This window comes from Puma concolor, chromosome E2, assembly GCF_028749965.1.
Source record: "Puma concolor isolate L17-30 chromosome E2, mPumCon1.1.hap2, whole genome shotgun sequence".
Lineage (NCBI taxonomy): Eukaryota > Metazoa > Chordata > Mammalia > Carnivora > Felidae > Puma > Puma concolor.
Window position 1 is genome coordinate 54724258 of NC_141681.1, and position 21225 is coordinate 54745482.

Sequence of the window (21225 nt, forward strand, 5' to 3'; positions counted from 1 at the left end):
ATGATTAACTGATTGAGCCACCCAGACGCCCCTAAAATGAAATCTTTAAAAAAATATGTCTGCAGATCCTTTGACATGATCCTTGAGTATGATCTGGACTCGGTGACTCAACTCTAATGAACATAAAAAGGGAAAATGACAGTTTGCAACTTCAGAGACGAGGTCATCAAAGGCCCTGTAGCTTCCTGCTTGTTCTTAGACTGCTTGCTCTAGGGACAGGTAGCCGTCGTGAGAAACTGAGCCCCCCCCCCCCCCCCCCGCCGACAGACAACAAGGAACCGAGGCCTCCAAACAAGGCCACCTCATGGGGACCCTGAACCACAACCATCCAGCTATGCCACTCCTAGGTTCCTGACCCTCAGAAATTGTGTGAGACAATAGGTTTATTCTTTTAAACAGCTACGTTTGGGGAGGGGTAATTTTTTTTACACAGTGTTAGACGATATAATGGTCTAGTTAAAAAAAAAAAAAAAAAATCACCATAGGGGCTCCTGGCTGGCTCAGTCAGTACAGCATGTGACTCTTGATCTTGTATGTTATATACATATATCATATAATTTTTTTAAAAACCACTCTAAAAAGGTTTGGATCGACGGTCCCACACTGTACCACAGGTCCTTATTTCTACCCCCTATTTCCCTTCCAAAGAACTGTGCCATCATCATCAACTCTCTGGAAACCCCATTGGCTGAGGATCGAGTCACGGGGAGAGGCTCGTGCGCGGTGTGGGTGGGATCTACCAGCCCTCCTATGGTGCCAAAAAGGAGAGAGATTTCATGCCAGCATGAGAGGCCATTTATTGTTCAGGGGCTGGGCCCCCACGTTTTGGGGGAGCTCCCCCACCGCTTCCTCCCCCCATCGTCCCTGTGGACCCCTCAAGTGGCAGGTTGCTGAGTTGATCGTGGAGGGAGCACATCTTCAGGTGTACATAGTCCAGAGTGGCCACCTTCTCCCTGTAATAACAGAAGAGTGGGGGGCTGGTGCTGATGAGGCCAGATGCCAGGGGGCTAGAGTGGAAGAAGAGGGTGACTCGGGCCCTTTCCCCAAGACCTCACCCTCCTCCCACGCCCTCAGCCTCCTTCCTCACTCCGGCTTCATCTTGTCGGTCAGCAGCAGGTTCTTGGCCCGCAAGGCTTCGTCTTGGGCCAGCCGAAGGGTGGAGCTTAGGGCCTCTGCCCTGATGTGTTTGGCCAAGGCCTGGCGCTCCAGCTCCTGGGGAGAGGAGTGTAGGCGCGGCTGGGCTTGCCGGACTGGGCTGGGGGTGGAGGGGGAGCTGGATCGCGGCGGGCAAGGGTCATGGGGCCCATGGGGTCCACGTTCCTCCCCCAGGGTTTCCCATCATGCCTTGGACCTGAGACTGACCCCAGCATCCCACAGTGGGCTTTCCATATCCCATCATGTGCTGAACCTGTGGCTGTCCCACTGTCTGTCCCCTAACGTACTGCCCTTCTGTGTCCCAGCAAGCACGCAACCAGCATCTAACATGTTGTCCCCTAATGCCCATGAACCATCGTGCATTTGATATGTGTCCAGGTCCCAGGATCCCATCATTGGTGAACTACATCCCCTAATTCGTAAGACCCCGCATCTCTCTTAGACCAGCATCTCAGTTAAAATAATAATCCTCAGTCCTCTGGTTCCCTACATTCCACAACGTCCCAGGCCCCGTGTCCTCTCATGTATTAGTCCTGTAGTCCTGCCACATCAGTGTCGTCTCACACACTGCAACTTGTGTCCCATCGTACATTAGGCCAGTATCCCATAATACATTAGGTATCTGTGTTTCAGGATGTACACAGGCCTCAAGTTCCATCAGCTAATAGGCTGGGGCCGGTGGTGCAATACCTCGTGAAGAGCTGTAGTTCCATTTCCCATAATGCACTAGCTTACTGTGACTTGTATTCACTGGGTCCCCTGTCTGACCTCAATGATCCCATATTGCGTCTCTTAAGGTCTACAGAAAATCAGGCTTGTATTCCATGAAGCTGTAGACGAGCGTCTGTCTCCTGTGTCCCACCATGCATCAGATCCAATGTGTCATCCACTGCCTTGGGCCCAAGTCCATCACCCCGGGTCCCATAATGACTGACCTGTGACTTACCACCCACCAGACTGCTTGCCTCTCCTCCCCACCCCGATGCATCAGATCCACGTGTTCCCCCAACACCTGCCACGAATGGTGTTTAGTGCTTCCCATCCTGCCACACACCAACAGTATCCTTGTGTCCGGGGCTCCCCTCCCGCCCCCCTGACCGAAAAGTGGGGCATGATGGCCTGTGGTCCCTGGTACCAGAATCTTCTTGTGTAGCCGCTGGCAGCTGGGGCAGGCGGGAGCCAGGCCCCTCTGCTTCACCTCGTCCACTAGGGGGGTCAGTGCTCGCTCCAGTAGCTGCTGCAGGGACTCGGTGGACAGCTGCTGCCCCTGGCTGAGGGAGGGGCGGTCACTGGGTGTAAGGAGCCTCATACCAACTCCATTCCCAGATGCCCCATAGCCACCTGCCCGGCCCCCACTCAGATGGCGCTTCCACTGTGCACCCACACACCCTTCCCACCGTGCACTGGGGCCAACCTACAGTGCATCAGGTATCTTTTGATTTCCACAGTGTGGGTAATTCCCACAGTGCCCTGGGGGGTGCCCACTCCCAAAGGGTAGCAGACAGCCCTTAGTTCATGAAAAAAAAAAAAAAAAACACATTTCCCATCATACACTAGTTAAACTTGAACCCGTATTGGGAGTCCCCCACTTCCTATTGCGGACCAAGCCTGGTATCCCTCCGTTCTCCAATGCATCAAGGTCTCAACCTTTCTCACGATGCAGAGAAACCTGGCCTCCCACCAAGTACCACATCCCAACCTTCCCACAATGCACTGGAAATCCAGGATGCTCAAAATGTATCATATCTTGGGTCCCACAAGACACTGACTTCATCTTGTGGGAAGGGGAGAAATCTGGCTCCCATAACGCACAAGGACTAGCCTGTCCTAAAACGCATGGGGATACTCTCCCACCGTGAACTCCTCCCTATCCTCCACCCCCTGCCAGAGTCTTGGCCAGTGCCCCATCTCCTTCAATGGTCTGTCCTCAACGTGACCCAGAATGCACCACGCCCCGCCAGGCCCCATCCCCTTACCTGGCACAGCGGGCACAGGAGCCTTGGGGCGGCCGATCCAGGGTCATGGAGAGGTCAGACCCTCTTCGAGAGCTCCGAAATTGCCGCCCCAGCTCCTCCAGAATCGGTTTCATTGGGCCCAGCCCCTCCAGTTCGCTCCTCAGTGAAGCCACAGACACTGCAGATCGCTCCACCCTGAGGTGAGGGTAACCAGTGCTGCGAGGTAGCCTCTCCAACGGTTAAGTCCCCTTCGCACTTCACCCATTAGCGCAGCCCCTCCGTTTGCATCTAGTCTGCGATACTCCGGCCCTGCCCCGCCCCTCTGCGCTCTGATTGGCCTTTCCTTTGTGTTTTAAGTGCTGAAATGCCCCTCCCTGTTCTCCAATTGGCTTTTCCTGTTCCTACTTGGCTCCTCCCCTTATCCTTTTAAGGCATGGAACGCAACACTTCTCTAATTGGCTCCGCCCCTCAATCCTTATTATCTATAGCAAGCCACCCCCTCTTTCTAATTAGAGCTTCCACGTGCCAGGCTAGGGGCTCGACCTCTAGGCCCCAGCTGATGGGTCCATCCCTGACCTTCAAGGACCCGCCCCCTATTCCCTGGCCGCGCGCTCGCCTTGGTTCTTACAAGGTGTACAGCTCATCCGCCCGGCCCCGCAGCTCCTGTAGGCCCCGCGCGGTCTGCGCCTGCTCACGCTGCGCCCGCTCCCACTGGCCCAGGAAGCCGTCGAGCCTGCCGCCCAGGCCCCCGAGCAGTCGCAGGGCCTCCTGTACCGCCCCCTCCTCCTGATGCCACCGGGCAGTCAGCGAGGACACCTCCCTCCTGGAGAGGCAGAGGTAAGGAACGGGTCAGGGCTGAGGTTCCGACAGGTCTCCAACGCCCCCTCCCTGCCCATGGCTCTGGACCCACCCAGCTCCCAAATTCTCCTGTCCTGCCCATTTCTTGCAATCCTCTCACGTCCCTGTCCCCTTGTCGGGGGTCCTGGCCCTTCCCTTGTACTGCCCCCCCCCCCAGCCCCATGCCATAGTTCCTCCAGACGCTGCGACCCTGAAGTTGGAGCCCCCGAGGACCTGTCCCCTACCCAAACCCGCCCACCCTAGTTTCACCAGACGCGGACCTCCCTTCCGCCAACCCTATACTCAAAACTCAGCTCTTTGAAGTCCGGCCTTTCCAGCTCACCATCCCCAACACCCTCCCTCCTGGGCTCCTGGAGCTCCATCGCATAGGCCCTTGTCCCGCTCTGATCTTCGAGGCTCCACCCTCGGGCCCGCCCATGTCAGGTCCTCGAGGTTTCACACCCTCGCACCCTTCCCACTTGCCTCAGCTCCTCAAGGCCGACAGAGACTTTCTGCAACTCCTGCTCGCTCACGACGGGGCCCTCCCCCGCCCGCGGCCCCATTCCCCAACCGCCTGAGGCCAGGCTGCGCGGTCGCGGGGGTTCGTTGGGGCTCCCCGGAGGGCCAGAGGAGCCAGGAGGCTGGGCGGGGGGGCCCAGGCCCTGCCGAGAGAGGCCAGCCTCCAGCTTCTGCTCCAGCTCCTGCAGCTCGGCCTCCTGCCTCCGCGGTGTCTCGTTCTGCAGCTGCTGCTGGAGATAACGCAGCTTCTCCTGGGCGGGGAAGGAAGGCGGGGTGACACCGTCCAGCCGCTTGCCTCCCACGACCACCTCCACCCGCCAATCTGCCCAATGACGCCCCGAGATTGGAAAGTAAATGGATGGGGGAGAGAAGAGTGGGAAGCCCCGTTTCGAGTCTAGATGGACTCTCCATTGCTGTTGCTGCGGAGGACTGGCCCGTCTGAAATCCCACTCGCTTTAACCTCCGAATGCTTGCCTCCACGTCCCCATCCAGCCCTCCACCCCCACTCCGGTTCTCCGTGGGGCCAAATTCCAGCCCCTCCTGTTAGAACAAGTGAAGCTTTTCCAACATGGTGCTGGGAAATGAGTAAGAAATGGGGGCCGGACAGGCATTCCTGCTCAGAGTCGGACACGAGTCCCTCTCCAAGACCTGAATGCGAGTACGCATGGAGGAGCTTGAACGTGAACGTTGAAGGGGCGGTGGCGGTGGTGATGGGGGGCGGGGGTGGCTGGGCAGGAAGCCCCGCCTGAAGTCTACTTCAAGTACCTCGTGCAGTCTGACCTCTTCCCCAACCCTCCCCCCCGCCCCTCACCTCCAGCAGGGCAGAGTTCTGCTTCAGGACGTTGGTTTTTATTTCAGCGTCTTCCACCGACTGGGTCACCTTCAGGCAGTTCTCCTGGGTCAGAACACCAGGGCAGGGGCCCTGCCTTCCCATTCCAGTTCCCGCCTCCCAACTCTTACCCTCGCTAGTTCCATGGAGGCTCCCACCCCTCCTCTGAAACACACCTGCTTCCTCCAGTCTGCCTGGTTCCCTGGGCTTCAGGGATGGCTTCCTCCGTAGACCCCCCTCCAAGGGCTAGTTTTCTCCACCCATCTCCTGTCCATGACTCCATTCCCCCTCACGTTTCTACCTTCTTCCTACTTCCACTCCCTTCTCCCCACCCTTCTCTTGCTCGGCTGTGGCTCACCTTGAGTTGACTGCAGTAGCCTTCTAGTTCCTCCGCCTCTTGCCGCCTTCTCTCTAGATTCTCGCTCAGCACAGAACACTCACTCTGGAGCCCGGAAGGGAAGAGAGGTTAGCCAGGGCCACGAGGATACCCCATGGGGAGGAGAGGCTGGGTCTGGGAAGGACCCTTTCCCTTCCCAGCCTCAACCTTCCCAAGCAGGGCTGTGGGGGCACTGAGTTGGAGGAGAGCTCTAGGAGAGGAACTTGGCCGTGGAGGAAGAGGAGGTATTGGGGGGGGGGTCCCCACACCTGCAGCGTCTGCACGTGCTGGTTAACCCTGGTGGTCTTTTCCTTCAAGCTGGTGATGGAGTCTTTGGCACGGACCAATCCACTGTTGACCCCACTCTGGGGAAGAATGGGAGAAGGCAGGTCAGTGGGTGTGTGGGAGTGAACCCCAACCCCAAGAAAAAGGTCTAGAACAGAGAGGAGGCTGGGTTTGCACCTCAATTTTGCCCTGCAATGGCTGTGTGACCTTGGGCCGGGGCTGTACCTCTTTGATTCTTGGTACTCCTGTTCCATGAAACCAGAGGGTGGGCTCATTTTCTGCTTGGTGAATGGGAAGGAAAAGAAGTGGGATCCGGAAGGGAGTGTGGGGGGGGGGGGTCAGGGGAGAACTCAGATCCATGGGAGATGGATGGTCTCAATTGAACCTTGAGAGAAATGCCCTTGGGGTCCGCAGACATAAATAAGATGAACTATTAAAACACATGCTGTATTTTTCTCTCCAGGCACTGGAAAAAAATTTTAAGATAACCCACTTTCCAGATATAAGTGCTCACTAAGCACCATGCCACACACACACACACACACACACATTTCCTTTTCAGTCCTCTAAGCCACACTTTTTGAGGCTTTTTGGCCCAATCGGCAAGTGAGGAAAATGAGGCTTAGAGATACAATCCCCCCTTGAATTCTCAGGTACACAGCGCGTGAGATGGCCTTGTCAGATTTTAAACCCAGAGCCTTTGTTTTAAACCATGACACCACATAGCCTCTGATCATCGCCACCTTATATCACCAGAAAATGCTTTAGGACTCATGCGAAGCAAACTGTGGCCCAAGAGGGATGCAGGTGGCAGGATCCACTGTCTGCTCTTCCACATTTTTAGATGACTTAGCCTGGCACATGACTGTCCAGGCAAAGACTACATTTCCCAGGCTCCCTTGCAGGTAGGTGTGGCCACACGACAAAGTTTCAGCCAATGGGATGTGAGTAGCAATAAGGTAGGCATTTTCTAAGTCATGCCTTTCTTAAAGGAAAAGAGGGAAAACATCCCCCTTTCTCTCTTCTTGCTGGCTGGAGTTCAAAGTTGGTGGCTAAAGCCAGAGCAAACATCTTGACCACCAGTTGCAGGACGCAACAAGATAGAGAAGGCTGAGTCCTCAGTACTGTGGAGCCGCTGTACTCAAATTCCAACCACTGACCATGATGTACATATGAGAGAGAACATCTTCCATCGTGTTTAGCCTGTGCTATTTTGTGTCTTTTTGTCACTGGCAGCCACACTTGCGACTCTATAGCTGAACCTCCAGAACACGGAACCTGTAACGCACTTCATTTGAAGAGTATGCCTGCTACGCTTGTTGAGATTATTATGTGAGAGAGAAATAAAGTATCTTGCCTAAGCCAGTTACTTTGGTGTCCTTCACAGTTGCTGAACTAGTACCCAAAGAGAAAAGGGAGAACAAGTTTCCTCTATCGTAAGAAAAGGACAACATCACGTTCCTTGCATGATTGCTCTGGAGAAGAGGTGTGATGAGAAATATCGTATTGAGGCACCTGGGTGACTCAGTCGGTTGTGTCTGACTCTTGATTTCCGCTTAGGTCATGGCCCCAGGGGTGTGATTTCGGCAAAGGTCATGGCCCCAGGAGCCTTCATCAGGCTCCACATTCAGCATGGAACCTGCCTAAGATTCTCTCTCTTTCTCTCTCTCCCTCTGCCCCTCTCCCCTAATCTCTCTCTCTCTCAAAATAAAAAAAATAAAAGAAAAAAGAAATATTGTATTAAGGCGACATAAGCAAAATGATGGATCCCCAAAATTCCACCCCTCCATAAAAACAATGAAAAAAACTGCCCAAACCTGTAAGAGTCAAGTCCTTGAGAAGGTGTAACCATTATAAATATATATATGCACCAAACAGAGCTTTAAAATGCATGAAAGAAGGGACGCCTGGGTGACTCAGTCGGTTAAGCGTCCGACTTCGGCTCAGGTCAGGATCTCGTGGTTCATGAGTTTGAGCCCTGCGTCGGGTTCTGCGCTTGACAGCTCAGAGCCTGAAGTCTGCCTCCGATTCTGTGTCTCCCTCTCTCTCTCTGCCCCTCCTCCGTTTGTACCCTGTCTCTCTCTCTCTCCCTCTCTCTAAATAAAACATTAAAAAGAGTTTAAAATGTGTGAAACAAAACCTGACAGAATTGAAGGGAGAAATTGACAATTCAACAACAATGGTTGGGGACTTCAGCTTCAGTATCACACTTTGAGTAACGGACAGCACAACCGGAGAGAAAATCAACAAGGAGACAGAAGACCGGAAAACCACTATAAACCAGCCAGACCTAACAGACGTCTGACAGACAGCCCTCCACCCGGCAAGAGCAGAATACACATTCTTCTCAAGTGCCCATGAGACATTCTACCTCGGGTCCGGGATGGACCCTGTATTGAGTGAGAACACAAGTCTCAATAAATGCAAAAGAACCGAATCATACAAAGTATGCTTTCTGACCTCAATGACCTCAGGAGAATGGAGAGTAGAAGTCGTTATCAGAGGGGCACTTGGCTGGTGCAGTCAGTGGAGCGTGTGACTCTGGATCTCGGGGTTTTGAGTTTGAGCCCCGCGTGGGGTGTAGAGGTTACTTTAAAGTCTGAAGAAGATGAAGAAGACAGAGACAGAGGAGCAAGAGGAGGGAGGAAGAGGAGGAGGAGGAGGAGGAGGAGGGAGGGAGGGTATGAAGAACTAGGACATCTGCATAGACCCGTAAGAAGTAAAGAGATTGTGGCTCAGTAGGTTAAGCGTCCAGCTTCCCGCTCAGGTCATGATCTCCCAGTTCACGAGTTCGAGCCCCGCATTGGGCTCTGTCGCTGACAGCTCAGACCCTGGGGCCCGCTTCGGCTCTCTGCCCCTCCCCCACTTCTCTCTCTTTCCCTCCCCCCACTTGTGCTCGGTCTCTCAAAAATAAATGTCAGAAAAAAAACTTGTAAATACAGTAAAACCTTGGTTTGCGAGCATAATTCGCGCACGGAGACCTGCTTGTAATCCAAAGTGCCCGTATATCCAAGTGAATTTCAAGAACCATTGGCTCAGTTGTGATCACGTGCCATTCGATGGCACGTACTACTCGTATTGCAAGACAGCACATTTATCAAGTATGAAATGTATTAGAAACGTTTGCTCGTCTTGTGGAACACACCCAGAACAAGCTACTCGCCATCCAAGGCTTTACTGTATGTCCATAAATTCTTTGACACTTCTCTAAATGAGGAGACTTACCTGCCTCACTTGAATGTCAGCTGGACTTAGTGACCCTCGTCGCTAGTAGAATAAGGCAGAAGTGATGGTGTGTGATTTAAGAGACTAGTTCACAAAAGGAACCTTGGCTTCCTGCTTGCCCTCGCTTGCTCTGGGGAGTCACTGCCATGTCACAAGCAGCCCCTTGTGGGGAGGCCCATGGGACAAGGAAATGAACCTCCAGCTAAGAGCCTTATGAATGTGGATGTGCAAACTCCAGTCCTGGTCAGTCCTTCGGATGGCTGCCGCCCCTACTGAAATTTTGACTCCAACCTTATGAGAAACCCTGAGCCAGAACCACCCAGCTAAGCCACTCCAGGCTGGTTGTTCTAAGTTTGGGGATAATTTGTTTCACAGCAGTAGCTAACCAATACACAAAGTGATTTAAAAAAAAATTACTTATTTTGGGGGGGGGGCGCCTGGGGGGCTCAATTGGTTAAATGTCTGACTTTGGCGCCTGGGTGGCTCAGTTGGTTAAACATCCGACTTTGTGGTGGTTCACGAGTTCGAGCCCTGCGTCGGGCTCTGTGCCGACAGCTCAGAGCCTGGGGCCTGCTTCGGATTCTGAGCCTCTCTCTCTCTCTGCCCCTCCCCACTCATACCCTCTCTCTGTCTCTCAAAAATAAATAAAACATTAAACAAATTTTTTTAATTGTTTGTTTTTTAGAGAGAGCGAGCAGGGGAGGGGCAGAGAGAGGGGGGGACTAGAGGATCTGAAGTGGGCTCTATGCTGACAGTGGAGAGCCTGATTAAGGGCTTGAACTCACAAACTGTGAGATCATGACCTGAGCCGAAGTTGGATGCTTAACCAAGTGAGCCACCTGGGCGCCCCTGATTATTTTTTTAATTTTTATTTATTTTGAGAGAGAGAGAGAGAGAGCGCTAGCTGGGGAGGGACAGAGAGAGAGCACAAGAGAGAATCCCAAGCTGGCTGTGCACTGTCAGCACAGAGCCTGATGCGGGGCTCAATCTCACGAGCCGCCATATCACAACCTGAGCTGAAATCAAGAGTTGGACGCTTAACCGACTGAACCACTCAGGTGCCCCCAAAGTGATTATTTTTAAACTGAAGACCCAGAAGGTCTTGGGTTTCCTGTAGCTGTTCTGGAAAATAAGGAAAGTAGGTCCTGGGGTCTACTCCGTTCTCCCACTTAATAGTTGTACCACCTCAAGGAGGGGACTCTTACCCTACCTGTCACATGGAGGTGAGGTTAATAGCTACCTTCCCAGGGCTGGTGGGAGGGGCACAGGCTGGCCTGTGGTCAATACTTCTTTGAGAAGGGGCCATTTGGGTCCCTGGGGGTGAGTCTTAGCTTCACTGAGAGCAGATCTGGGGGTGGTGAAGACAGGGCCTGTCGCCCTTGGCTGAGAAGCGAATGGCCTGATGGTGAGGGGAGAGCCAGAGATGGGGACAAATCCCTCCTTGGCCACCCATAGGCTGCACCTTGGCCATCAACCCCCCCCCCCCCCCACTCTGAGCCTGCTTTGCTTCCTTTGCCATAAAACAGGAATGATGCTACCTTGCTCAGATGGCAGTGAGGAAGGGTGGCCAAGATGGTAAGGTCAGTAAGGCAAGCTCAATGACTAGTGTCACCATTGTTGAAAATAATGACAACAGGGCGGGAAGTACCAGGAAGGGGCTTAGCACCAAGACCTCACATAACCCCCAGGAATTCTGCCCTGTCCATCTTTGCGTTGCTTCTCCGACCTTCTCAGAAAGCAATACCACCATCTCTGTCCCTTTCCTGGCCTCGTAATGGTGTCCTCGCTTAAGACAGGAACCCAGGGGCGCCTGGGTGGCGCAGTCGGTTAAGCGTCCGACTTCAGCCAGGTCACAATCTCGCGGTCCGTGAGTTCGAGCCCCGCGTCGGGCTCTGGGCTGATGGCTCAGAGCCTGGAGCCTGTTTCTGATTCTGTGTCTCCCTCTCTCTCTGCCCCTCCCCCGTTCATGCTCTGTCTCTCTCTGTCCCAAAAAAATAAATAAACGTTAAAAAAAAAAAAAGACAGGAGCCCAAAGCTTCTGCTTCGTGTTCTCCTGCTGTTCTCTGTCGGGTCTGGGACTTGTCATCTCAGCCGGGGGCCCCAGGCACCCAGTTCTCTTCCTTCCTCTCTCTGGGTCTCTGTCTCCCTCTCTCCTGGTCCCTGCTCTCCCCCTGCCCCAAATATCTGTCCCCCAGTCTCTGTGGCCTCTGTCGCCCACCTCTGGATCTCTGTGGCCTCACCCCCACCAAGTTTCCCTCCCCCCACTCTGGTCTCTGTCCCCTTCTCTCTGGGTTTCCGCCACCTCCCCTCTGCCTGTCTCCAGCTTTCTCTCCTGTCGTAGCTCAGGTGCTGAATGCCAGGATGGGGTCTTGCTGTCCCCGCCCTACCGCTCCTGCCTGTGCCCCTGGATGTTGGCTGTCATTACTGTTTCCATCTCAGAGAAGGAACCTCAAACTCCTGGGAGGCTGATGCATCCGCGCAGCCCCACCGCAGCCCATGGCTGCTTCGGGCCTTGCTCTCTCAGCAGGGCTCTTTCCCGGCTGTCACGATCCCCCGGGGACGGGATGTGACTCAGAAACACTTCTGGTGGGAGGCAGGCCTCTGCAGATGCTCCAAGAGGGAGGACACTGCTCTGGCTGGGGGAGACGTCTCCGGGGCCACCCGTCCCACCAGGACTCTCTCTGCCCTGTTCCCTTCTTTCCATCTGACCCTTCCATCCCGGGCCCTCGCTCAGCCTCCTGTCTGGCCTCCCTGCCTCCAGCCTCCGCCTTCCAGACATCCCCACACCAGGTGCAGAGGAGTCGTCCAAGGAGAGAAGGGACCTTTGCATTCACACCACCTAACCCTGGCCCTGTCTCTTACAGGCTGTCCTACTTTGCTCAGGTCATTCCACCTCTCTGTTCCTCAGTTACTTGTGTTTCCATCTTTAAAAGAATTTTTTTTTAATTTTGTTTAATGTTTTCTTTATTCTTGAGAGAAAGAGAGACAGAGCATGAGCGAGGGACGGGCACAGCGAGAGAGGGACACAGAATCCGAAGCAGGCTCCAGGCTCCGAGCCGTCAGCACAGAGCCCGATGCGGGGCTCGAACCCGCGAACCGAGAGATTGTGACCTGAGCCGAAGTCGGACGCTCAACCGACTGAGCCCCCCCGGGCGCCCCTTATCTTTAAACCAGTAATTATACCAGTTCCCTGACAGAACTTCTAAGAGAAGAAAACGAGATCCCCCACCACGGGGATGCGACACAGTGCCTGGCACATAGTAGGTGCTCAGTACATGGGAATGGATTCGGAACTCCTGAGCTGCTCCTCTCCCCTACCCAGGAACCTTCAATGGCTCCCCATTGCCCTCAGGAGCACATCCACAGTTCTCAGCCTGCGTGGCCTCTGCCCTCTCCACTCCAGCCTCGTCCCTCTCACCCCCCACACTCCAGCCCCAGAGACCTAACCCCCTCTCCCTGTCCTTTTGCACCTGCTGTTCCAGTTAGCTAGAACACCATTCTCTGTCTTCTGCTTGGGGAACACCTTCCTTATCTTCAAGATCCAGCTTCTGTGTTGCCTTTTCTGGAAAGCCTCCCTTGACCATGGCCGACTGGGCCAAGGCCACCCTCTTCAGGGCTCCCACAGTGACCTCTACTGTCCCCATCAATGCAGGGTGCGCCCCCCCCCCAACTCCTGAGACCGTCTCCACTACTTATAAGCTGCGTGAGGCCTATTTAACCTTTCTGAGGCCTCAATATCTTCCTCTGTGAAATGGGGATAAGTGACAACAAGCAACACTGATTCTGAGCCCGCAGCCGTGCTAAACGTTTTACAGAACGGGCTCCACTTCTTTGTCATGACCACCTCGTGAAGCGGGCGTGGCTGCATCCAGAACGCTGTCTGACTGTCCATTTGCTGCTCCTACACCAGCGCCTGGCACATCATAGGCGTTCAAGACCTATGTGTTGAAAGAGCAAACTCATGCATTTCCAGTTTTACAGATGAGGAAACTGAGGCTCTCAGAACATAGAAGGCGCTTAGGAAATGCTAGTGAGTCTTGTGAGCAACACTATGACCATGGTTGTCATTCGTGTAATTCTCAGAGTCCGTGTCAAGCCCAGTTCAGGGCCTGGCCCGGAGGAAGCCTGGCCGGGGTGGAGGGTGGCAGGGAAGTTAAAGGATCAAACCGTAGGAGCGACTCGGTGGGCTCTGTTGGTTGAGGGTCCGACTCCTGACTTTGGCTCAGGTCATGATCTCGTGGTCCGTGAGTTCAAGCCCCGCATCAGGCTCCATGCTGACAATGCAGAGCCTGCTTGGGATTCTCTCCCTCCCTTTCTCTGCCCTCCTCCTACTCTCTCTCTCTCTCAAAAGAAATAAATAAACATTTTTAAAAAGAAAAAGAAAAGATCAAACTGTAGCACTCTATGCTCTAGTCAGGAATTCTCTAAATCCCCCCTAGATCTCGCTCACCTCTCGGTTTTGCCCCAGATTTAGGTGATCCCCTCCGAGAACTCCTACTCAACCATCAAAGCCCGGTTGCAACAGCTGCCTCCTCCAGGAAGCATTCTCTGATATTCCCAGCCTGGTTTGAAAGTTATCACCGCAGTCTGTCTCTGCCAGCCCCACCAGACCGGGGGTTCCCCGAGTTGAGAAACCTGGCCCAACTCCTACCTGGGACTCCAGCCTCACCCAGAACATTTGGAAGCGAGTGAACGAACTAAGGAGACCAATTCCCTAGGCAACAGGCATCATTCACCCAGGATGGGACTGATTCAGGGCTGGCTTCGTGGTTAGGGGAGGAGGAGGCGGTTCCTCTGGGCCTGGAGGATGACCAGAACTTTCTTCCTCCAAGTCAAGAAGAGCCCCCCGCCCCCCCTCCTCAGTATTTGTCTACCACCAGGGCGAAGACCCTAGCCTTCCCCAGCCAGGGCCCCTCACCAGTATTTCCGAGATGTCTGGGTCATCCGAAGCCCAGGGTAGAGTGGGGGAGGCAGGGGGCACCGGCAGTGCAAGCGGGCCACTGTCCTCTGTGGTTGAGTCTGTCCCTGAGGAGTCAGTGGGCTCCATCGCGGCCAGGTTGAGCAGTGACACATTGGTGCAGGCGGAGGACCTCTTGAGGTTCAGGCACCAGTGCATTGGCTTGTGGGACATCCGAGGCTCCACCCTGTGCAGGAGAAACGGGCAGGGGGCTCGAGATACAGCCCCAGTGGGTCCGGTGCCTCCTGCCTCCCTGTCTCCACACCGCCTGCCCTCTCTGACTGCAACCATATCGTCCACTTTCTTCGTCCCCCTCCCTCTCTGCTGCCTGCTTTTCTCCTCCCTCTTTCCACCTTCCCTCGCTCCGTCCCCACGACCCTCTTCCTCTCTACCTCCCTCTGCTGCCACCACCGTCTGGCCTGGCCCTCGGTTGCCCCCTCCTCGTCTCCCCCTCCCCTTCCTCCATCACCCACGGTGGCACTCATGCTCTGTTGGAGGCAGTGCTGGGCGCTAGGACCGTCCCCGACAAGGGTGCGACAAACCCACCCGTGGAACGACACGGCCTTCTTTTTCTTCGTGATCCCCTTGGCCGGGGTGCTCACCCCCTCAGGAGCCTCGGGGACCAGCTCGGAGTGGCCCTCGACCCCCGCTGGGGGGTCCCCGGCCTCATGGATCTCTTTGGATTGCCAGATTGTCTTGACCACCACGCTCGCCATGGCGTGGGGGGGGGGGGGGGGCCCTGCCCCCGGGGACTCCTTCCTCTGAGACTCTCCACCTACTCTGACCGCTGACCCTCAAAGTCCCTGTCCTCCCAGGCCTGCCTCATAAAGGACCCAACCACTGGGCCCCAGTAAGGGGGGGGGGTGCATAGGGGTAGGAGAAGGCACTGGCCAGTGTGTTCCCCCAGGGGGTCTCCCTGAACACTTCTGGTTCTACCAGATATGTTCCTTCCATTAGAACCACAATGGATTTCTCCATTCTAGTCCAGAACTTACAATGGATGGGCCCACTGGCCCTGGGGAGAGGTTCAGCTTCCCTTCCCCTGAGACTGTGGGTTCATCCGGCCCCTGCCCGCCACCCTCCCCCCCACCCCCCATGCACACTTGATTCTTCACGCAATACCCTGGATTCGTGGGGTACTCTGGGGTCTGGGTCCCGCTGCTTGTGTCCCGCTGCTGGGGGATCCAAGATTCTGGTGGGGGGGGGGGTGCTGCGCCGGGGCAGGCAGGGAACAGACAAAGAAACAAGAATTTGGTTGGGGGACGCTGGGGGTAGAGGTGGAGCTTAGGAACGGGTCTGGAGGGTCGGAATGGCCAAGGGGAGGCCAGTGTGGCTGAAGCCTTTATGCTGGGGAAGGACACAGCTGATAATTGTTGAAAGAAGTGCCCTGGTGTGTGGGGGGTGGACTGTGGGTGGCCAGGATGGAAGCGGGGACAGTCATAAGGTACGTCACTGCAAGTTTCCAGGGAAGGGATGATGACGGTGACGGTAGCCTGCATGGCGACCGACGGAGGTGGCTTGACTTCAGATGTGTTCCGCCCTTGGCGTGAGGGGGAGGGACGGGGTTCTGGCAAGAGTGCCCAAGTGATTGATGGAGGGCCCCTTTGCCCAAATGGGAAGACTGAGGATGAGTCCAGTTTTTCTGGAGAAAATCAAGAGTTGGTTTGCAGAGGCCAAAGTCTTAGGAGCTATTGCTGGTTCAATCCATGAGATACTTGGGCTACCCCTGGGGTTTCTTCTTAATGAATAGGTCTTCCCAAAGCTCATTAGACCCCCAAATGTGGACTTGTTCAAAGTCTGGTCTTAAAACCTAACAGTGGATTAGTTCTTGAACCCCGGAGCCCCATAATTGTCTTGTTCAAACCAGCCCTATAATTCTTCCCTTCCCTTCCCTCCCCTTCCCTTCCCTGTCCTCTCCTCCCCTCCCTTTCCCCTCCCCTCCCTTCCCCTTTCTTTCCTTCCTTCCTTCATTCCTTCCTAAATTCTATAATTCCAAGTTCACAGGCACAATCAATGACTTTTAGCTACTGAGTGCCTGTAATGTGGTGAGTCTCAATCAAGGTGTGCTCTAAGTAGAAAACACAGGATTTCAAAGACTCAGGAAAATTAGAGGCTCCTCGGTGGCTCAGTTGGTTGAGCATCTGACTCTTGATTTTGGCTCGGGTCATGATCCTAGGGTTGTGGGATCAAGTCTGGAGTTGGGCTCCGTGCTGAGCCTGGAGCCTGCTTGGGATCCTCTCTCTCTCTCCCTCTGCCCCTTTCCCACTTGCACATGTGCTCCCTGTCTCAAAACAAAAGCAAAGATTTAGGAAAATTAGAATGGCAAATATGTTCAAATGATAGTATTCGAGGTATGTTGGCTTCAATACAATATATTACTTAATTTTTTTAACGTTTATTTATTTTTGAGACAGAGAGAGACAAAGCATGAACGGGGGAGGGTCAGAGAGTGGGAGACACAGAATCTGAAACAGGCTCCAGGCTCCGAGCCATCAGCACAGAGCCTGACGCGGGGCTTGAACTCACGAACCGCGAGATCATGACCTGAGCCGAAGTCGGACGCTTAACCGACTGAGCCACCCAGGCGCCCCCAATACAATATATTATTAAAATTAATTTCACTTTTTTAACTAAAAAATATAGCTCGAGTCAGTTGAAAATTATATATGTGGCTCCCACTGTATTTTTATTTATAAGTACCGCTCTAATTCAACAGGGGTCATGAGTTCCTGTGATGGGGGGGAGGGTCCAGGACTGCCCCCACACAGGATCAAACAATCCCAGGTTTTCCAGAAAGTTAAATCAGCCTTCCGGGTCTGACTCCCTATTAGAATCCAGAATGCCTTTGCTTTAGGGCCAGTCTTGAAAATTAAGTTTTGGTTACTTCATGGGCTCTAGGGTAGGGTATGTGTGGAGGGAGGACTGAGTTCCCCCACCTATCTGTATCAGGACCTAATTTCAGGACATCCTTCCCCCCCATACTGAGCCCAGAGTTAACTCCATCTGGCCTCAGGTGGCCCTGGGCAAAGGGTGGAAGGTGGTTGGGTGAAAGTGAGGTGGAGAGTTGAGGCAGGGAAGGCACACTTAGACACACTTTTCCTGTTCTTGGGACTCTCCGTGTTTCTCTTGTCCAAAAAGAGGACAAGTTCGAATCCTGTCAGGAATATGTATTTTTAAAGATATTCTCCGGGAGAGAGTGTTTCCTCTTTTTTGAGTTTGTTAATTTATTTTGAGAGCGGGGGAGGGGCAGAGAAAGGGAGAAAGAGAATTCCAAGCAGGCTCAGCCCTGTTGGTGCAGAGCTGGAGGCAGGCAGGGCTCGAACCCATGAAGCGTGAGGTCATGACCTCAGCCGAAATCAAGAATCCAATGCTTAACCCACTCCTTCAGGGCTCCTTCAGTCCTTGCAACGCTTAACGTATCTTTCCATAAAAATGACTTTTTCCAACTCACATTCCTATTAGTTGTTCGTTGTGTTTTTTTTTTTTTTTTAAGTTTATTTTTGAGAGAGAGAACAAGGAAGGAGCAGAGAGAGAAAGAATCTCAAGCAGGCTCCACACTGTCAGCATGGAGCCCTATGTGGGGTTAACCAAGAGTCAGAGGCTTAACCAACTGAGCCACCCAGGCGCCGCCCCTAATTGGTCCTCTACTCTCTGTTCTTTAGGGACAAATAGCACCCCCAACCCATATTGGGAATGGACTTTCCTGGTCACTAAGACAGCTCAGCATGTCCTTCCTCCTAGAATCCAGAATGATTTTCCCAAGCCCCATTGCTGGAAACCCAAATGGACCAATCTGTGAAACGCTGCAGCCTGGCCAGCTCTTGTCCCGGTCCCTATCCCCTGGGGGTTCAGAGTGGAAGTTCACAGGATCCAGGACACTCCCTCAAGGCTCATTCCAAGAATACCAGACTTCTGAGATTAGACAAGTGTTGTGGAGTTTAGTTCCTGGAGGTGACAGAAATGGACTCTCTCAGTTCCCTTTACCCCAAATTTCTCAATAGCCCAGAGAATTGTAGTCCTTCCCCAAAATCAAAGTCAATCAAAGAGGGGCTTGGGAGCCAAGGGGTGGTGGTTGGGCTAAACTAAGGAGATTCATCTATTCCTTCCTTTGAACCAGCGTTCTTCAGTACGAGATGCCATTCTTGCTCAGGAAGAGCTCCAAGTTAGGTGGAGAGATTCACAATGTGTAGAATGGCATTATGGTTGAAAAAAAAAAAAGGCATTGTATATGGGAAAGTGGTTAAAAGACAAAATATAGTTTAAATCCCCGCTCTACTCTTCTGAGCTGTGTGACCTTGGGCAAGTCACTCAACCTCTCTGGACGTCAGATTTAACGTATGCCTAACAGGACTAGACTTGAATTCGTATTTCCCCCGTTCTGAGAAATTTCGTTTCGACATCTAGGCCGCTAGACAAGGGAGGGGGAGGGGAAGACTTCCTGGAAAAAGATTTAAAGAGTCGGGGGTGGAAGAGAGGAGGGAGAAAGGGAATCGGGAACGCTTGCGCAGTAAACACCTCACATTTGCTTGCCCCTCCCAAGCACTTCTCTGCAGCAGGGAATTGCAGGCGGCGCTCCACCTATCCTAGTCCAGCTGAGTGACAACCCCCATTCACTTTCCTTCTCTACCTATCAACGCACTTCTCCCGCCCCCACAGCCGCCCAGTCGGGGGCGGGAATAGGACAGGCCTGGCGAATCCGCGACGCCTGCGTGGGCGATCTACCTGCTCATTGGACATAGTCAACGCCAGTCCCGCCTCCCAGGCCCACTCCCCCGCCTTCCTTCTTATCAATCCCTCCCTTCGCCGGATCCAATCAGCATCGGACCCGGCCGCTCGGAGGGGGAGGTCCCATAGCACGCAACCGAACTCCGCCCGTCTCTCGGGCAACGCCTCTTCACCCCCCCCTTCCTGCGAACGGAAATAGCGGGCCGCTGAGCCAATCGTAGCAGCGTGCCTTTGTCCAGCGGCCAATGAGAGAGGGAGCGAGGTGTGAGCCCGAGTCTGAGCGGCAGTAATCCGGACCAATGGGAGACTGATAGCTCAGGACGACGGGCGCGAGGGGAGGGGCCGGAGGCGGAGCCGCGGCCTGCCAGCCCGCCCGCCAGCCAGCCCGCCCGCCCTCCCCCCCGGCCGGCTAGGCTCCTCGGCGCTGCTTGGGGTCCTTTCCTCCCGGTCCCCGCCTGCCAGCCCCCGCTGCGCTGTGCCCTGCCCGGCCAGGCCTGGAGCCGACACCACCGCCATCATGCCGGCCGTCTCCAAGGGCGATGGGATGCGGGGGCTCGCGGTGTTCATCTCCGACATCCGGAACTGTGAGAGCGCGGCCAGGGGACACTGGAGGGAGGGGGAGCGTGGAATTGAGGGACTCGGGGGTTACAGAGGGGCCCGGGCGTAGAAGCCTTTGCGTCGTAGAGGGGGAGAATAGAGAGGCCCCGGGGGGAACTTTAGGGTGGGGGGAGTGGAGAGACTTAGGGTGTCATAGAGTGCCTCTTGAGGTGACGACACGGAGTGACTAGAGGCGTCCGGGAGGGTCTTAGAGGAGAGGAGGCTAGTAAGGTCCCAGGGCTGGGGACCCTAGAGGTGTTCCCTGGGAATGATAGAAAGGCTTGGGGAACCTATTAGCTATGGGCTTAGAGAAATCCCTGATGTCGATAGAAAGAGAAGGAGGTGCACGAGTGGGGGGGGGGTCCCCTGTGTGGCGATAGAGTGGGAGAAGGCCAGAGGGGACCTGGAGGACGTGAAACACAGGAAGCATAATGGTGCCGGGCTTTGAGGGCCTGAATGAGGGGGTGTCATAGAGGGGAAGGGGCTAGGTAGGTCACTGAGGTTCCTGGCTAGTGCATAGAGAGGGCCTGAGAGTAATACAACGTCCCAGAGGGTTGGGGAGGAGAGATGGGAAGGTGGGGGACCATAGTGGGACCCTGGTGAGGGATAGGGGAGCTCCAGGATGGAGGATGGCTTAGTAGACATGGAGGGCAGTGGTGAGGAGACTAGAAGGGTTACTAAGGGGAAAAGAGGGATCTAGGAACACGGAGGAGAGGTGCTGCAGGTGGAGGGTGTTGGGAGAACCTGAGACAGGAAGCTGGGGGCCTGGAAAGAAGAGGACATTATAAAGTGGGGGCTTGGAGGATGTGTCAGAACCGGGAGAGCCCAGAGCTCACAGAAGGGCCCAGGGAGCCTTGGGAATTTTCGGGGAGGAGCTCTGGAAAGCTAAGGGTTGGAGGAAGCCTGGTTCCAGAGAGAGGTCAAGGGTCAGGGAGCAGGGCACTCCTGAATCTACAGCCCTCTCTACAGCCCTCTCCACAGCCCTCTCCCGTCTGACCACCTCAATATGGGGACAGTGATCACCAGCAGGAAGGATCGTCGTGATGACGAGAGGCCTGGCGCCAAGTCAGCTCCCAACTCCTGGGAGTGGGTGTTGGTGTTTGGAGCTGCCAAGAGCTTCCGAGGCTCTATCTGCACGGGCTCTGGGGTCAGCCAGACCCGGGTCTGAGTTCGAGCGCTGTCACTCCCCGGCCATGTGACCTTGAACGGGGGACTTCACCTCTTGATTTCCTCATCTGTCAGCAGGGGCTGCTGATTGCACCTTCCTGATGAGGTGGTTGTGATAATGTGTGTGAGTGAGGCCTTTTGCACATTCCAGGCACTGGGCGGTCTTGGCTGTTGTTTTTGTCACTTCGGTGGGTCTGAAGAGCGGCCTCTGTGATTACTGTAGAACTGAGGAGGTATGAAAGGATCTGGCATGTCGGAGGTGAACGAGAGGGCTGGAGGCTGTTGGGTGTCAGGTGGAGGAGAGATGTTAATAGTTGTTACGGAAAGAGGTGAGTGAGGAGGGGTTGTGGATTAGGTGGGGGAGGGTGCTAGGAGTAGGTGTGTGTGGCCTCTGATGCCGGTCACGGATGTGACCCTCGGCGACTCATTTAACCTCTCTAAGGCTCAGTTTTGTCTGCAAGCCCCGCCGATGACAGCACCTTGCCTTCACTCATTCATTCATTTGACAGATACTTTTTCGTTACCCCCTTTTGACACTGCCTGGGACTGGGCTCCCAACAGTGAACAAGAGTCCCCGGCTTGGGAGCCCCCATGCCGT

At 54.5% G+C, this 21225-nt stretch overlaps 2 protein-coding genes and 1 long non-coding RNA gene across 14 annotated transcripts in view; 2 read left to right on the forward strand and 1 right to left on the reverse strand.

Annotated features, from left to right (window-relative positions):
• Nucleotides 1–772: 772 nt before the first annotated feature.
• Nucleotides 773–15012, reverse strand: TSKS (testis specific serine kinase substrate). 9 transcript variants are annotated; one of them, XM_086690446.1, is made up of 11 exons: nt 14685–15012; nt 14100–14325; nt 5941–6036; nt 5654–5737; nt 5278–5388; nt 4431–4717; nt 3739–3933; nt 3132–3305; nt 2291–2426; nt 1056–1255; nt 773–953 (listed from the first exon to the last, which is right to left on the reverse strand). In XM_086690446.1, exons 1-11 carry the CDS (start codon nt 14852–14854, stop codon nt 797–799), a joined length of 1836 nt encoding a protein of 611 aa, XP_086546572.1. In that variant the 5' UTR covers nt 14855–15012; the 3' UTR covers nt 773–796. The 9 variants fall into 9 exon arrangements, with proteins under 9 accessions (XP_086546572.1, XP_086546575.1, XP_086546574.1 ...); XM_086690449.1 differs by having other exon boundaries at nt 5278–5346; nt 14685–15011; XM_086690448.1 differs by having other exon boundaries at nt 5278–5361; nt 14685–15011.
• Nucleotides 3848–7321, forward strand: LOC147573747 (uncharacterized). 3 transcript variants are annotated; one of them, XR_015245009.1, is made up of 5 exons: nt 3848–3947; nt 4691–4816; nt 5990–6060; nt 6713–6861; nt 7193–7321. It is a non-coding gene; the product is annotated as an uncharacterized LOC147573747 (long non-coding RNA). The 3 variants fall into 3 exon arrangements; XR_015245008.1 differs by lacking the exons at nt 3848–3947; nt 4691–4816 and adding an exon at nt 5258–5365 and having other exon boundaries at nt 6420–6861; XR_015245007.1 differs by lacking the exons at nt 3848–3947; nt 4691–4816 and adding an exon at nt 5258–5365.
• A 4229-nt stretch (nt 15013–19241) lies between the features above and the next one.
• The window catches only part of AP2A1 (adaptor related protein complex 2 subunit alpha 1), a 30608-nt gene continuing 28624 nt past the window's right edge, over nt 19242–21225 (forward strand). For both annotated transcript variants that reach the window (XM_086690456.1, XM_086690457.1), the window contains exon 1: nt 19242–19447. In XM_086690456.1, the coding sequence (XP_086546582.1) occupies nt 19381–19447 (67 nt within the window). In that variant the 5' untranslated portion in view covers nt 19242–19380. The remainder of the gene's footprint in view (nt 19448–21225) is intronic.

Bases quoted from the DNA above. Each gene is read 5' to 3' on its own strand.
- TSKS (XM_086690446.1), bottom strand. From the start codon at position 14,854: ATGGCGAGCGTGGTGGTCAAGACAATCTGGCAATCCAAAGAGATCCAT. The intron at 3,934-4,430 runs GCAAGTGGGAAG...CTGCCTCTCCAG, and splicing joins GTCGGCCTTGAGGAGCTGAG to GAGGGAGGTGTCCTCGCTGA. The intron at 2,427-3,131 runs GTAAGGGGATGG...CCCCTCCCTCAG, and splicing joins TCCTGTGCCCGCTGTGCCAG to CCAGGGGCAGCAGCTGTCCA.